Consider the following 17,310-nt stretch of genomic DNA (forward strand, 5'->3'; position numbering starts at 1 on the left):
CTGAGCAGCCACAAAGGCCCACGCCACCAAAGCCGCTCTTACTTCCTCCACATGTCCCTAAGAAGAGGAGATGAAGACGGGGCCCTGAAGTTGTGGGCGATTCAGAAACCTACTCTGTATTACGTCATTACATTTCACAAGGGAAAAAAAATCAGCCATTACTGCTTGATAAAGAGTTCTGTATTTGAAAAGGACATTATTACCTCTAACAATTCTCTTTCTAGGCAGAATTATCTAGGACAGAGAATCTCACACTTTTTGATCTCAGGACCCATTCATCTTAAAAATTACTGAGGATCAAACTTCTACATAGATTACAGCTATCAGTGTTCACTACATCAGAAATTAAAACTGAGAAATTCTAAGAACATGTATTTTGGTGGGGAGGGGTGCTATCCTGCGTCTTTGTAGCTGCACAGGTTTTTCTCTAGTTGCGGTGGGTAGGGGCTAATCTCTAGTTGTGCTGTGCCGGCTTCTCATTGTGGTGGCTTCTCTTCTTGCTGAGCACAGGCTCTAGGTAGGTGGGCTTTGTAGTCGCAATTTCCAGGCTCTAGAGCACAGGCTCAATAGTTGTGTTGCAAGGGCTTAGTTGCTCCCCAGCATGTGGGATCTTCCCAGGTCAGGGATTGAATCTGTCTCCTGCACTGGCAGGTGGATTCTTTACCACTGAAACACTGAGGGAAGCCCCTCAAAAACATGCATTAACTGACTTATAACAGTAATAAGTTCATTACATATTAGCATAAATAACATATTTTTATGAATAACAACTATTTTTCCAAATTTAAAAGAAAAGTATTGTTTTACACTTTTGTAAATCTCTTTAAGGTCTGGCAGGAGACCCTGGTTCAATTCCTGGGTTGGGAAGATCTGCTGGAGTAGGGGTAGGCTACCCACTCCAGTATTCTTGGGCTTCCCGGTGGCTCAGCTGGTAAAGAATCCACCTGCAATGTGGGAGACCTGGGTTCGATCTTGGGTTGGGAGGATACCCTGGAGAAGGGAAAGGCTACCCACTCTAGTATTCTGGCCTCGAGAATTCCATCGACTGTATAGTCCATGGAGTCACAAAGAGTTGGACACGACTGAGTGACTTTCACTCCACTAACATAAGATAGCTGGCTCTCACATTTGTTTCTGCATTTAATCTGTTTTGCTACACTGTATGGTTAAGGTATATGACAAATATCTGTCCTCATGTGGACATGTAGTTGAAATAGGGAGGAATAGCTTTTTAATAGCTTTTTCAGATAATTGTGGATCTTTGATGCTAGACCAAAACTTGACAAATGGAGATTCTTGCAATCTGGAATCTGAAACCTATTAATGAACTTTTCTGTTACAGTCCATTGGTGTATCTTACATTTTGAATGGCTCTTTTATTCATGCTTTGTTTAGAAAATATTGGTTCACATAGTTATGCAGATTTTCCAAATGTTGACACATTTTGTTACAAGATTGAGAAAAAAAAAAATCACGCTCAGTGCCCCAGTCTCATCGGAAAAAGCTTTCAGTACTGAGAAGCTGTCAAGTTCATGGGGTTGGATACAATTTTTCCACAATTCTGATTTTCTCTTGAAAGCTCTAACTTTATCATCAGTAACACTACTGCCAGTTGTTTTCTTTGAAGTGAGAGACTGTTCCATTTTTGAGAAAACATCTACCAAACACCCAAATGCTCTGAAAAACCACAATCTATCTGTTAGTCATTCTGATGCTCCATTAAATAGACGGTCAGCTCAGCTCATTACTCCCGACAATCACATGAGAACTCTTCCATGAGATGGTCATTGGGCTGCATACCTTGCATGCAGCAGAAGTGCTTACTTGTACTTCCCATTACACCACAGAGATTATTGAAGAGGTGTTCTCAACGGCAAGATGTAATAAAACTAATACTTTTTACTGCCCCTCACAGAACATGTATGCTTAGTCGCTCAGTCATGTTGAACTCTTTGCAACCCCATGGACTGCAACCCACCAGGCTCCTCTGTCCATGGGGATTCTCCAGGCAAGAATACTGGAGTGGGTTGCCATGCCCTCCTCAGTACTGGAGTGGGTTGCCACGCCCTCCTGCAGGGGATCTTCCCAACCCAGGGATCAAACCCAGGTCTCCCACATTGCAGGCAGATTCTTAACCGTCTGAGTCACCAGGGGTGAAACTGGCAAAAGAAAAAAACCACTGTGAGCATACACGGGGGAGAAATACAACTGCTAGGTCAGTGTGGTGCCCCAGTTTTTTTTGACACACTGTCATGAACTTGTTTTAAGGGGCAGCAGTTTTAGCTGCCGCTACTTTTAGACCATCAGTGCAAATGTCAATAAACGTCAATGAAAAAACGATAATGCTTTAGTGTTACGGTGTGAACTTAAGTTTTGACATTGTGGATCCTCTGAAAGGATTGTGGGAAACCTCCTGGGGTCTGGAAACTGTCGACTGAAAAAAAATGCACAACCTAAAAGTTGAGAATTATATTTTATTCTGTACACTTGCTCAGGACCTCAGGAAGAGCCAGGATATATAGGCGTTCAGACCGAAAACAAAACAAAACCAGGTGGTCAAACATCAAAAGAACTGCTATTTAAGAAAACCAGACTTCTCAAGTTTAGTGCTTTTCTATGTATGGGAAGATACAAGAGTCTGCTGCTAAGTCGCTACAGTCGTGTCCGACTCTGTGAGACCCCACAGACGGCAGCCCGCCAGGCTCCCCCGTCCCTGGGATTCTCCAGGCAAGAACACTGGAGTGGGTTGCCACTTCCTTCTCCAATGATGCATGAAAGTGAAAAGTGAAAGTGAAGTCGCTCAGTCATGTCCGACTCTTAGCAACCCCAAGGACTGCAGCCTACCAGGCTCCTCCATCCATGGGATTTTTCAGGCAAGAGTACTGGAGCGGGGAGCCATCGCCTTCTCCAAGTGTCTGGACTCACTGAAATCATTCCTCTGATACGCACCTTAACCATTTAGGGCCAGTATACTGTTTTTCAGGCTTCCCAAGTGGTGCTAGTGGTAAAGAACTCAACTGCCAATGCAGGAGACATAAGAGACGTGGGTCGATCCCTGGGTTTGGAAGATACCCTGGAGGAGGGCATGGCAACCCACTCCAGTATTCTTGCATGGAGAATCCCATAGACAGAGGAGCCTGGCAGGCTACAGTCCAAGGGGTTGCAAAGAGTCAGAAATGACACAACTGAAGCGATTGAGCACGCAAACACATATACTGTTTTCCTCCCTTCTGAATCCCCTCAGGGTGCACAGTTTGAGGCTGCAGTGGCTGATGGCTTGAGGGTCACACATCCTTTGTCCACTGTTATGGCACGTAACATTTTTCCTTCACAAGACCAAACTGTGCAAACTACTGCTCTAGGGTGAAGCATCACTGAAGTAAACATAAAATTGTTAAGACCTTAGATAAGAAGTAATCTAAAGCCTCTGTTTAAGATACCAGTAGACTGAAGTTTCTGAGTCGACTGAAGCCGAGAGATGTTTGTGAACTCACAGGATGGGGAGGGCTCAGATCAGATTGGAGTCCAAGTCCCATTCATCCCAGTCTTTCCAGGAAATCTTATTACCCACTCTGTCCCTTTCCTCAGAAAGATAGTCTAGTTGAAAACTTATCAAGGTTTTGATAGGGAGAGAGTAAAGGGACAAACTAGGTAATTCAATAGTTAATCCCAGTAGGGGACTGTGAGTAAAGAAAAAAGTATGGGAGACCCCCGTGTAAACTAAAGACCATGCAAGAAAGCAGGTTTGTTTAAGCACGTGTGTGTTAAGCCGCCTCAGTCATGTCCAACTGTTTGTAACTCCATGACTGTAGCCTGCCAGGCTCCTCTGTCCAAGGGATTTTCCAGGCAAGAATATTGGAATAGGTTGCAATGTCCTCCTCCAGGGGATCTTTCTGACCCAGAGATCAAACCATGGTCTCTTATGTCTCCTGCATCTGCAGGTGGGTTTTTTACCACTAGCACCACCTGGGAACCACAAAATCAGCCAAGAGAAACAGGAAACATGCCTCCAAACAATAAAACAATGGTGCATGAGACACACATCTTGCCCAGTGAGCTCAATGAATTAATGATTCCTAGGTCACACTTCTCTGCACATACTAAAAACAAAAATATGAGGAAAAAGTGACATTATATTGAAACCTCAGAGTTCTTTAGCATATGTTATTGCCTATTTTGTTCCCTTCTGTTGCGCCATGATAGTCCCAGTTTGACCAAGTAGGACCCAGTTTGACCAAGAAAACTCCCCGACCTGGCGTGGAGGAAGAGCAGATGATGCAAGTGTGAGATCTGCTGAAGAATGAGGAAGAAGGTGGCTTTTTCCCCTCTCCCCACTTTTCCTTTGATTAGAAAACTGTAGCTCACTAAGTTCTTGAGGTATAGCACCCTCTTGCCCACCCGCTTGTAAGTCTCACAGGTGTCCTATTCTAATAAATCACTCCCTATCTATCACTGTGCTTCTCGCTGAATTCCTTCTGTGCTGAGATATAAAGGACTGGAACTCCCAAAAAATGCCAACTAGTGGTTTTAGTTTGGAATATCTCAAATGTAAAACGCAGCTAGTTCCATGGCTGATTCATAGAGGCCCAGGTCTATTTCTGGCTGATAAACAGAACAGAAGTGGCTTAGAACTCAGCTGTTCTCTAAGGGTATACGGAGAAGTGAGGCTTTAATTCGAGTTTGATTTCCTAACTAAGGTAAGTTAATATTGCTATCCCAGTGACCTGTGGGGAAACTGAGGAAAAGTAACTAACCTGTCAAGGGTTACATGATGAATTGGGGAAGGAACAATCACCACCAGGGTTCCAAGTCAGATTAACATTAACATTACCAGTTTGAGCCTATACTATGTTGAAAAGTTTACTTTTAAGAGTCCAGTTTTCAATTCCTCATCACTTATACAGAAATGATATATTAAACAAGTTACTTTATCAGAATGATGGCACAAAGAAGTGATTATCTTTTGGGATAAGAATATTAGATTCTCTTATCTCCCTGCCTTGTACATCATCTGAGCCCACAGTAAAGGGTCAAAACAGAGTTGCTTAATGTTGAATAAAATCAAAGGCAGGTTTAATTTTTAAATTATAGACTGGGTTGATATCACAGAATACAAATATTCTGGCTTTGAAAAATGTAAAGCAAGGGCCAACAAAGTACTGTCTGGGGGTCAAACCCAGTCCTCCATATGTTTCTATAAATAAAGCTTGGCTGGCACACAGCCACATCCATGCTCTTTTGCTACAGTAGCAGAATAATCATGACAGAGACCTTATGACCTGAAAAGCCCCAAATATTTACTATTTCTGTAAGTAGATAAGATAGGGGCTCCCAGAGAAAGAGAATCAGTCATGGTTTTCTTGACATAGAAGAAGCCATTTTTCTTCCCCTAAGCCATTGTGTAATGTAAACCTGACCACAGTGCTTGTCCCTGCCAGGTCTCAGTAATAATGGTCTTAAGGGAACAAAAGAACAAACCTTTATCAGGCAAGAGAAGTCACAACAGCAAAGACAACAAGCAGGTATCAAGACTCCCAGTTCTGTTTCAATGGTAAAGATTAGCCTACTTTCTTGAGATTTTGCAGAATTTAACACCTGTCCCCACTACCCCCCCCAAAAGGATAATGATATTGATCTTCTCAGACCCTCTTGACTTCACTCAACTAAAGCTTCAACTCTCAACTACCCAAGTCCCTTAACTTAAAAAAACTTTCCCAATTTTGCTGCTTGGGGATATGCTGCTTTGGGGAAGATCTCCTGTGTTCTCCTTAGTTGCAACAAGTAATAAATCCTTCCTTCTTCCACTCTCTTTCTTGCTTGTGTCTTTTTGCTCAACACCCACCAAGAGGCGAACCCAGTTTTGGGGTAACATTTAGTCCTTTTTTGGGAACAAGTTGGCAGACTATTGATTTAAAGTTAAAAAAACTTGAAATGAAATATAGGATGTCTCCTACATACGAACATTCAAGTTGTGAACTTTCAAAGATGCAAACGTGCGTTCCATCAGCGTCAGGTTGTGCTGAAATTGCAGCCTGTGCCCTCCAATTGTGTTAGTTGGGTACCCAGGCCAACTTTGTTGGTCTTACAAACAAACAGGACTTACGAACGTGCTCTTGGAATAGAACTCGTTCATGTGTAGGGGCCTATTTTGATCTTCTGGTTTCCTTTCCTACCCCACCACTGAACTTGACTACCATCCTCCTTCCCTATTATACCAGTGAAGGGAAGCAGAATATACCACCCTGACATATGCTTCTCTGACACAAAGATTATTTTGAGCTGAAGGTAACTGAGGCGCAGCAGATACAAGAAAAGCTCTCTACCCTCCCCCATCTGCCAAAGAGCAAGACATAAATTTACAAAGGTCCCTTCTCTCCCCTCTCTACCAAGGGCAACATTTAATTTAGAGACAACTCTAAACCCTTATCAGCCTAGAGACTACACCAGAGCAATCTACCAACAACTTTATCTCCAGCTAGTTTCCCCATATATTTGCCTTCCCATAATTTGCCACTCTAGAAACTCAAAGTCCTCTTCCTTTGTCTTGGTGCTTCTCTAATTTACAGCTCCTCATCCAGTCAACCTAAGATGGGTAAGAGTAAAAAAGAATTCTTCCCTCCCTTACACCCGGTAAGATGCTCTTTTTCTCCAATATGTTACCCTTGTTACAAGCTCCAAAGAGAATGCTCTATTTCCACTCTTACAGTAAGCTATTTACTATGGAAAGTTATATACCAGGTTGAAAGCCATGAAATTCTGTTTCTTCTAATATAGCCAAATAATGACAATTTTATATGGTTCAACCTACTCTGGCTTTAACAGCTTATTCCTATAGTATGTATCTCCAGGGTATAATATACAAACATAAATTTTCTACAAACAGAACAGAAATAAAATTAGGAAAAGGGAGTGAGATGCTTTTTCCCCACTAGAGGGCACTCTAACAGAATAAACTTCAAATACTTTTAGAGGCTTCCCTGATAGCTCAGTTGGTAAAAGATTCTGCCTGCAATTCAGGAGACCCTGATTCAATTTCTGGCTTGGGAAGATCCCCTGGAGAAGGGAAAGGCTACCCATTCCAGTATTCTGGCCTGGAGAATTCCGTGGACTGTATAGTCCATGGGGTCGCAAAGAGTTGGACACAACTGAGCGACTTTCACTTTCTACTTTTTTACTGACAGAAATATTCAATTAAAGTTTTAGTTTTCCAAGTCCTTGCATCCGACCCCAGGAATTTTGTGAGATACTTTATAGAAGAGGAAACTGACCGTGGAAAGGACCTACTCAGAGTCACATGTCAGAGAAGTAAAGCCTGACTAAACCCAGGTCCTCTCTGCCCTAGCCTGCCCCGAAGAAGTTTAACACGATCTTTAAAATCAACAGCTCCTAACTTTTCTTCCCCTTCTATCACACCATTTACACAAGAATTCTATTCCTGTAATATTTCTTATTTCTGGCCTGAGTCTCCAACAAGTGAGAAGGGAAAACACATCCAGCCCCACCTCCCAGAAGGTGATATGGGAACATAGTCTGAAAAAAAGAGAAAACCCTTGAGAGTCTCACAAGTTTCTCCCCACTCCCCGCTCTTCCACTGTGCTACCACCAACCCCCACTCACCTTTTCAATGGTCCAGTAATCATTGATTTCACAGCTGTATACCAGTTGACTACCTTTTTTTTTTTTTAACTTGAGTAGTAAGCCACTTCCTACTTGGTTCTGAAAAGTTGCCACTTACCAACGTCTTTCCGAATCCTATAGAGAAGAAGATGACCTTGTTTTGTTCCAACAAGCAGCCATTCCTCTGAAAAAGAAAAGGACCATCAGCTTTAGTAAGGCCCTGTTTCCTTAGTTGGGGCTTATAATCAGAAATCAAAGGGTTGAGAAAATGAGTTGGCTTTGATAATATGTGTTTTGCAAAACTAAGAAATGTTTATATTCAAGAAATGTTTGAGAATCAAATAATTGAAAACAATATTTATTGAAGTAGGTGAGACATATCAGAGAATGAAAAATGCCGCCAGCTTCATTGTTTCAAAATGAAACCGACTAAAAATATGATAGAAGTTTATAAAATCATCAAATGGGTAGCATAAACATAAGACGAGGTATGTTTCCCTGTGCCATAGCACATGAAGCTTACAGGACTAATTATCTCAAAAGATGGTCTAACAGATAGTATCAAGTGTGACAAAGATGTGAAGAAACTAGAATGTTCATATATTGTTCACAGGAAAATAAAATTGCAGCCCTATGGAAAACAATCTCACAGTTTCATAAAAGACTAAACACAGAGTTACTGTATGACCCAGCAATTCCAAAACCCATGGGTATACACATCATAGAAACGAAAACATATGTTCCCACAAAAAATTGTACATAAGTGTTCATAGCAGTGTTATTCACAATAGCCAAAAGGTGGAAACAGCCTAAGTATCCACCAACGGATGGGTGGATAAACAAAATGTGGCATATCCATTCAATGGAATATTCCAGTCATTAAAAGAAATGAAGTGGTGACATATGCTACAATGCAGAAGGATCTGACAATATTATACTAAATGAAAGAAGCTAGACAAAAAAGGCTACATGTTGCATGCTTCTATTATATTACATGAAATGTCCAGGATAGGCAATCGAGAGACAGTAAGATTAGTGGTTGCCTAGAGCTGGTGGGCTTAAGAAGAATGGGGCTAGTGGGCTTGGGGAAAAAGAAATGGGATTTCTTTTCAGGGTTACAAAAACGTTTTGAAACTGACTGTGGTGATATTTGCACAACTCTGTGAATGTACTGACAACCACCAAATTGTACACTTTAAATGGGTAAGTTGTATGGTATATGAATTATATCTCAATAAAGCTCTTACTGAAAAAAAAAAAAAAGAAAGAAAAGATGGGCTTGGTTACTGGTTCTTAAATTTTGATGTGCATCAGAATTATTTGAGGATTTATTAAAATAGATTAGTAGCCCTTGCCCTCAGTTTCTGATTCAGTAGGTCTGGAAGTGGGCCTGGGGATCTGCATTTCTAATAAGTCCCCAGGCAATGCTTATAATGTTTGTCTAGAGATAGCATTTTGGGAGACACTGGTCTTGGCTAAAAGTCAAAAGGTTCTGAAAGGACTTAAATAATTACCCTGATAGATTTATATTAAATAATTAAGCTAAATTAAGCATGTACAGATATTTCCTTGGCTTTTTGATGTTGTAACATAAAGGTCACTCATTCCCTTCATAAACTTCTAGATCCTTTGTAAAAGAAAACATTGGATAATGGCATAGACCAATTTTACTGAGGATGCATTGTATTCCAGGAAATGCTAAGCACTTATCACATGCTTTAACAACTATCCTTTGAAGTATGCCTTTTTCTTTTTTAAAAGAACTTTTGGCCATACTACATGTGGGATCTTAGTTCCCCAACCAGGGAACTGGTTCCCCTTGCAGTAGAAGCATGGAGTCTTAACCACTGGACCGCCAGGGAAGTTCCAGTATGTCCTTAACTTAAATCTCTATTTTATACATGAGGAAGTTGAGGCCTAGGGAATAAGTAACTTGTCCAGAGTCACACATTTAGTAAGACATGTGTAGCAGAGACAGGATCCCAACCCCAATTTGTCTTACCCTTAGCCATATGCTGAAAGTTGCTCAGTCGTGTCCAGCTCTTTGCGACCCCATGGACTTTCCATGGGATTTTCCAAGCCAGAATACTGGAGTGGTAGCCTTTCCCTTCTCCAGGGGATCTTCCCAACCCAGGAATCGAACCCAGGTCTCCCACATTGCAGGCAGACTCTTTACCAGCTGAGCCACAAGAAAAGTCCAAGAACACTGGAGTGGGTGGCCTATCCCTTCTCCAGGGGATCTTCCCGACCCAGGAATCAAACCAGGGAGATTTGCAGGCAGATTCTTCACCAACTGAGCTATCAGGGAAGCCCTGATATGAAGCACATGTTATGATGCACTTATTAAAGCATCTCATCTCAAAACAATGGGTGTTAGCCACAGGCTATCTGAAAAGTACGTTTATGTTTATAAAACAGGTCTGGAGCCACTCCAGGTTGATGTCCTTAGTCTTCCAGAAAAAGATAATGACTCTGTCCTCTTTTAGGTTTTAAAGTAAAGGCAGGACACAGAAAGTAAGATAGTGTGCTCTCAATGACATAAGTGGAAACGAGAAATAACACTAGCTCCAGTGGAACACTGGTGATGCATGTCAGAGCAGAACATGGGGCAAAAACGAGTGCAGTTCACAAGGCCTGCTTTGAAAAATGCATTACGTTTAGAACTTTACTTACATTAATAGATATCACTGTACCGAGCAATTGATAATATTAAAGTTGATTTTCAGGACACCCACTAATATTTCAAATACAAATAAAACAAAATTTTTTAAAAAATTCACTTACACACAAAAACCTACAGCAAACAGGGCAACATAATGTTCACCATCTTCCCCATCCTCTCCACTGTGACCCCCAAACACCTGCCAGTGTCCGTTTTTCTTTACCTCTTTCAACAGGTGCATCAACTACCCAGGTCTGCAAGGCCTATCAACTCTACCTCTACAAGGTACCTGGCAGCAGCCGTCTCCCAGAGTCCCCGGGGACCCCTCGGCCGGTCTCATGCTGTGTGTCCTTCCGTGTTTGCTCTCTGACCTTAAAGCACATCTCCAATGCTGTCAGATCGGGGTTTAAAAAATCCTCATGAAGTTGGACTGCCAAAATATGAAGCCAAACTCCTAAGCATGGTTTCCAAGGGTGTGTTTTCCATTTGTACTGAAATGTTTATTTGCCAATAGACATTTCTATCAAATGTCTACTCTACTGGTGATAAAACGGAATCAAATGCATTTATTGAAAAATTTAAAAAAATTTTAATTGAGGGACTTCCTTGGTGGTCCAGTGGTTAAGAATCTGCTTTGCAAGGCAGAGGACAAGGCTTTGATCCCTGGATGAGGAACTAGGACCCCACATGCCTTGGAGCCTGAGAGCTGCAACGGGAATCCCACATGCAGCAACTAAGACCCAGTGCAGCCAAATGAAATAAATAAATATTAAGAGAAAAAACTTCTTAAAAATTTTTTTAATTGAAATTTTATTTGACCCTTCTCAATTATTCCTCTGGAGATGCTGACGAAAATGCATTGATCATACATGCAACGTATTGAAACACTTTCTTTTAACTAGTAAAAGCACCACACACATATTCATTTCTAATATTCAAAGTCAAGGAAAACGAGTGCCATCATCCAGACATAACAATGGCATAGAGCTCTGACGAGGCCTGATTTGGTTACAGAAGTCAACGGGGGTTCTGGTGGCCAGAGAACCAACCCAAGGCCAGAGGACCAACCCAGGCTCAGATGACCAGAGGACCAACCCACGCATGCTCTATGTCACCAGACAACATAGCTGTGCGTGCAAAACACTGAACGTGAAAAGCCTGCAGGGCAGGCAGAGCATGGGGTAGGTGGACAGTCTCTTCTGGGACTCAACACTGCACGTCAGAAAGTGGAACACACTATACAAACGGGCAACACAGGCAAAAACAAAGGAGAGTCAGCCCTAGAAAACTCCCAATGGCCTAATCCTGAGCCACAGGATCACAGACACCATTCCTCCTGGGAGGGAAGGTGGAGCCCTATAGCTCACAATTACCCTAGCAAAGCTCCCCATTCAATAGTGCTGCTGCTGCTGCTGCTAAGTCGCTTCAGTTGTGTCCGACTCTGTGCAACCCCATAGATGGCAGCCCACCAGGCTCCCCTGTCCCTGGGATTCTCCAGGCAAGAACACTGGAGTGGGTTGCCATTTCCTTCTCCAATGCATGAAAGTGAAAAGTGAAAGTGAAGTCGCTCAGTCGTGTCCGACTCTTAGTGACCCCGTGGACTGCAGCCCACCAGGCTCCTCCATCCATGGGATTTTCCAGGCAAGAGTACTGGAGTGGGGTGCCATTGCCTTCTCTGATCCAACAGTGCCGCTCAGTCCAAATGCATGCGATAAACCCCCACTGCTGAACATGGCAGGGAGTACAGAGATGAACAGGGTAGTGCTCACTTCCCTTCTTTGAGTCACAGGGCAAAGAACAGTGTTTCTCAAAGCAGCAGCCCCTAATTCACTGTGTCAGAATCACTTGGACTTATTAAAAATGCCCAGTCCTGAGCCAAGCTCCCAGAGATTCTGATGCAGTGATTCTGCAGTGGTGCCCTGAAATTTGCATTTTTAAATTTTTTCATTATATGAGAAATTTACCTAATTCCAAAGCTAAAACTATGAGAAGTCCATCCTGTCCACTTCACCTTGTTCTCTTCCTTCTGCTGTAAGTAACCATTTTAATCAACCTTGACTTATTTTTCCATTGTTTCTTTGGAAAACAAATACAAATGATTTGGTATACACACATACAGATACACACACACATACCTACATTTTTTGTTATAGGCTCTGAATATTCATTAAAGTTTGAGAACCAAGCTCTAGAATCAGATATGATTTACTGAATTTACCTTGGAAAAACTACTTAAATTTTCAGGTTCTTCCTCTGGAAAATGGAGTTGTTATTAGTACTCAACAATGAAAGCCCTTACTATTAGTCAATTAAACAAATATTTAATAAGTATCCATTATGAGTCAGGAACTCTTCTAAGCACAGTAAATAAACCTATGTACAAAATGAAGTTGTTGCTCTGAAGGAACTTATACTCTAATATGGAATGACAGAGACAATAATAACATAAAATAGCAGTAAGAGGCTTCTATGATAAGAAGATAAGGCTGAGCAAAAGAGTAGCACATTGGTGGATGTGGCATTTTCTTTTATACACAATAGCTCGGGAAGGTCTTGCTGATTTATGTGATATCTCAGCAAACAAAATGAGGAATGAGCCATATATCTAGGACAAGAGACTGTCAGGCAGAGGAAGCAGCAAGTGTAAAGGCCCTGAGATAGTTACATGCTTTTTGTGTTCATGGAACAAGAACGACCATGTAACTAGTAGCAGAGAGGAGCAAGGGATAAGACCACAGGGAAAAACCAGGAACATAACTAGAGGCCTGATCATGACAGGTGTTGCCAGTCATGTTAAGGACTTTGGAACTTATTCCAATTGTGACGTGAAGCTACTGGAGGGTTTTGAGCAGAGGAGAGATGCAAATAGATGACGTTTTCAAAGGATCTCTCTACCTCTATGTGGATAGAAGACTGCAAACAGCACAATGGCAAACCCAGGGTGATGAGTCAGAAGACTATTATAGTCATTCAGATGGGAAAGACTGGTGCCTTCATCAACAGCAGTGAACAGTAGAGATGGAGAGAAGCAACTGGATTGTAGAATTTCTCAGGAGGTGGAACAGATAAGATTTGCTGATGGATTGGATGTGGTGTATAAGAGATTAAGAGAAGTCAAGGATAATTCCAAGGCTTTGGGGTTTAGCCAAATGGGTAAACAGAAATGCCATTTCTGTTTGGAGAGATAATGGGATACAGGGGGACGGGCACGTTTTGAAGTCAGGAACTGTTTTGGCCACGCAACCAGATATCCAAATGAAGATGCTGAAGAGGCAGCTGGATTCTACAACTCTGGAGTTTGTACGGATTCTACAACTCAGGAGAAGTCTTCCTCCTCCTCCTCATCACCATCAGTATCTTCCTCACTTCCATGTTCCAGAAGATGGGATTATGGTGGCTCTATGACATCATCCAGCTCAAATACTGTCTGGCCCTCCAGAAGCCTGGAGGTTCCTGGATGAACTTTCCACCTAAGGTCACAATGTAGACAGAAGGGGTAAAAACTAGAAACAGCACTATTTACTGCGGCTAAAGCCTGAAAATAAAGTAGTTTTGAGGCACAAGGCAGTAAATGGCCTCTCACAGCCCAATACCTAGGGCATCAATCTCGTAGGCAACAGGTGTTTCTCCTGTTTTGCTGGAGTTTAGACAGGCCAAAAGCTACCTACCATTTCAAAAGCTGTTTCTGGAAAGCACAGGTACAGAAAATCTTTATGGTAACAAACTGCAGTTGGTGAAAGAGCCTGAAATATGTGGACTACTAGTCCCACAGGGTATCAGGGTCAAGGATTCTGACAAGCTAAGTGGAGTGTGGCAAGCGGCTGTATCCATCCTTTTCAGAAACATATGTCCAAGGCTGAGTGAATTAGCCTTCCCTCCATGATCACATATTAGGCAGCATAAGTCTCTGTTATCATTTATCTTGTATTGTAATCTGTTCACATTTCTTTGTCTGCCACTGTGTGTCCCAGGAGCACAGGCACTGTTTCTTACTCATCTTTGGGTTCCTCTTTCTAGCAGAGAGACTGGCCCATGCAGGCACTTAATACACACTTGACAAAGAAACAGGGGAGTGATCCCCTTTGTGCTGAGTGTCAGATCTTTCATGTTTTCAATTTCTTTTTTTTTTTCTCCTCTACTTATTTTAAATTTTTACTGAGAGCATTTAATGACAGAAAAGTGGAAGTTTTCTTGAGATACCTGGAGGAAGTAGGATTCTCTCCTTAACCCTAGGGCAGATTGCTGTGGAGGTGGTGACTTTAAAAAGTCCCAGAGCTAAACAACCACACTGTTATTGTATAGCACAGGGGCCTATATTCAGTATCTTGTGAAAACCATAACAGAAAAGAAGATGAAAAATAATGTATAATATATGTAAAACGGAATCATTTGCTATACAGTAGAAATTAACACAACAGTGTAAATCAACTGTATTTCACAAAATAAAATTGAAAAAAGAGGTCCATGGCAGCTGGGGGAGAGTGGGGGCGGGGGTGCACACATTAATAAGATATGTAGTGAAGGTACCTTACTGAAAAGGATGTGAAGAATTCTGACTGAGTGGCACTGTCCATGACAATGAATAGAATGCCAGCTACCACCAAGATTCCACCAAGCCCATCATGATACTCAGCTCAGTGTAAGATCTGATTAAGGTTCTGAGCCACCTTGATTTCTAGGACCTGGACATTAACAGGAAAGACTGAAATTACTTCTGTTTGGTCTTTGGTTATCAGACACACAAACACTCGTGGATAGGAGCATAATGTTCACAGGAGTCAAGGTTTATTTCAGAAACCATTTGTATTCTAGAACAGAGACACCTGATCTTGCTTTCTGTACTGGCCAATCCCAAGTGGATCATGCAACGTTTTATGGGTTAGGTTTCCTGACAGCCTGAAATGACCCTCTTCTACTTATAGGAGTTAGGTAACTTGGGCATTTTGATTATGAGACAATCAACCACTTGGCTAGATTAAAAGTGGAGAGTAACAAGTTAGCTACAGTAGTTAGAAGTAAGTGATGAGTGGCCATTAAGGGGAAAAAGACATAGCTGCTAACTTGTTCAATGCAAAACAAGCAAACAAAAAGCAAAACAGTATTGTCTTTCATCTGGAAAACAACACAGTCTGAACGAGTTCAAGCCCCTAGCAGTCTGAAAACTTCTGTGGAACTTTGTTACCCAAACTAAAGACTTATTGGGAACAGAAATGAGCCAAAACTGAGTAGTTAATAAGGAAAGTTCCACCCCCAACTCCCTACCGAGAGCAAGGGCAGGTGAACATCCCTAAAATGCCTGGATCCCCGGAGATCGCCCAAACAGCTCCACCGCCCTCGCTGTCAACAGTGCTCTGCCTCCCCTCATCCTAGGCCCCTCTTGGAGGACACCCGACCAGAGTCCACACAGCCAGAGGCCGTCCACTTCCCTAGCCTCGTGAAAGGTCTCAGCCGCTCCCGCGCTGACCCCACCTGGCCCCTCGTCTCACCCCAGGCAGCCAGACAGTCGATCTGCAGAGGCAGCTTTTCTAGAATCGGCACCGGCTCGAAGGCGTCGTGCATGGCGGCAGGCGCAGTCGCCGCCACAGCCTCAACCGGATTGTGCCGGGTCGGGTGTGGGACCGGAATCAGGACCAGGGAAGAGTGGGGACCTCGGCTACTGGCCCTTGGGCAATAGAGCTATCAACAACACCGGACTTCCTGCAGAGTTAAGCCCGCCCCTTCCGCAGCTGAAGTTCCGCCCCTTCCGCCCCGGTTCCTAGCGCAATCTCCAGGAGTGATCTGGTACCTGGGTTCGCGTTTTTCGCTGGACCATCGTGGAGCCCGAGTGGTCATGGGTTTAACAAGGTGGAAAAGGGATCTTAATCTTTTAACTGTTTTGGGCATCAGAGCATGATGAAGAATTCAGGCTTTGGCGTTAGTTAGACTTGGGATGGAGACCTGTTATTTAGGAAATGAGCTCAGGAGCTGTGGCGTTTAAGAAACAGTCTCTAGAAGCCTTAGTTCTGTATCTGCAAAGTGACGGTAGTGTTGTGTACCTAACCTTGTGAGCTCTTAGCAACAGCTGACATTCTAAGCACTCAATCAATGGTACTTTTAGTATTACCATTATAAACCCAACTAATTCGCAGTAACTTTCCCTTATATTTTATTTTAGGGGCTTATCGAGGCCAGTGGTTCTCAAAGTATGGTCCCTAGGTCAGCATCACCTGGGAACTTGTTAGAAAGGCAGTCCCAGACCTCATCCAGCCCTACTGACTCAAACACTGAAGGCGGGAGGGGTGGGTGGTGATCCAACTGTGTTTTATTAAGTCCCCAAGGTGAGTCCATGAACTTAAAAGTTTGAGAATGAATGCAAGAATGATCTGTATCTGGCCGTTTACCCCCAAGAAAACAGCTAGTATGCTGTGAAGTGAAGCATTTCGTTTAAAGCAAAGTGTAAAAGAAAAAAGGAGTGAGTCTGTGATATAACCATATTAAAAAACAAAAACCCTACAGCCCTGGTCACTTTTAGTTTCTTCATCTGTAAATGAGGAATACTATCCCATCTTTATCAAATACTGTTTCTGATAATCAAATGAAGTATTTTCAAGTAGTAAGAAACACAAAAATTGCTAAAGAAATCTTGGGGCTAATTTTCCCCATAGGAACTGAACACCTTGAAAATGTAGAATTACCAGCTGTTCTGCTAGAAGGCCTGCTCCTTGTAGTTCCAGTTCAAGACCAAAACAAACAATGTACTCTTAAGTTGGTTACAGGCCAATGTGATAATATAAATTCCTTCTGAACCTAGTCTAAGAACTGATACACTACAGCCAATCACATTAACACGTCATGAGAAAATGGAATTACCAGGCTATAGAATTTGTGCTATACACCCCTGCTTGTAACAGTAGGTTTCTGGAAATTTCCAGGCAGTCTGGTGCTTAGGACTTAGCACTTTCACTGTTGGTGGGGGAACTAAGATCCTGCAAGCCATGTGGTGTTTCAAAAAAAAAAACAAAAAACGGGGGTTTTTGCCTAGTTTCAAATTG

General features: G+C 42.4%; 1 protein-coding gene across 1 annotated transcript in view; it reads right to left on the minus strand.

Annotated features, from left to right (window-relative positions):
* The window catches only part of VPS39 (VPS39 subunit of HOPS complex), a 47,107-nt gene extending 31,117 nt beyond the window's left edge, over window positions 1-15,990 (minus strand). Inside the window, exons 1-2 of the mRNA XM_061430888.1 lie at window positions 15,766-15,990; window positions 7,736-7,801 (exon numbers count right to left, since the gene is read on the minus strand). Of these exons, the coding sequence (XP_061286872.1) occupies window positions 7,736-7,801; window positions 15,766-15,838 (139 nt within the window). The 5' untranslated portion in view covers window positions 15,839-15,990. The remainder of the gene's footprint in view (window positions 1-7,735; window positions 7,802-15,765) is intronic.
* Between the last annotated feature and the right edge of the window lie 1,320 nt (window positions 15,991-17,310).

This window comes from Bos javanicus, chromosome 10, assembly GCF_032452875.1.
Source record: "Bos javanicus breed banteng chromosome 10, ARS-OSU_banteng_1.0, whole genome shotgun sequence".
In the NCBI taxonomy this organism is placed as follows: Eukaryota; Metazoa; Chordata; class Mammalia; order Artiodactyla; family Bovidae; genus Bos; species Bos javanicus.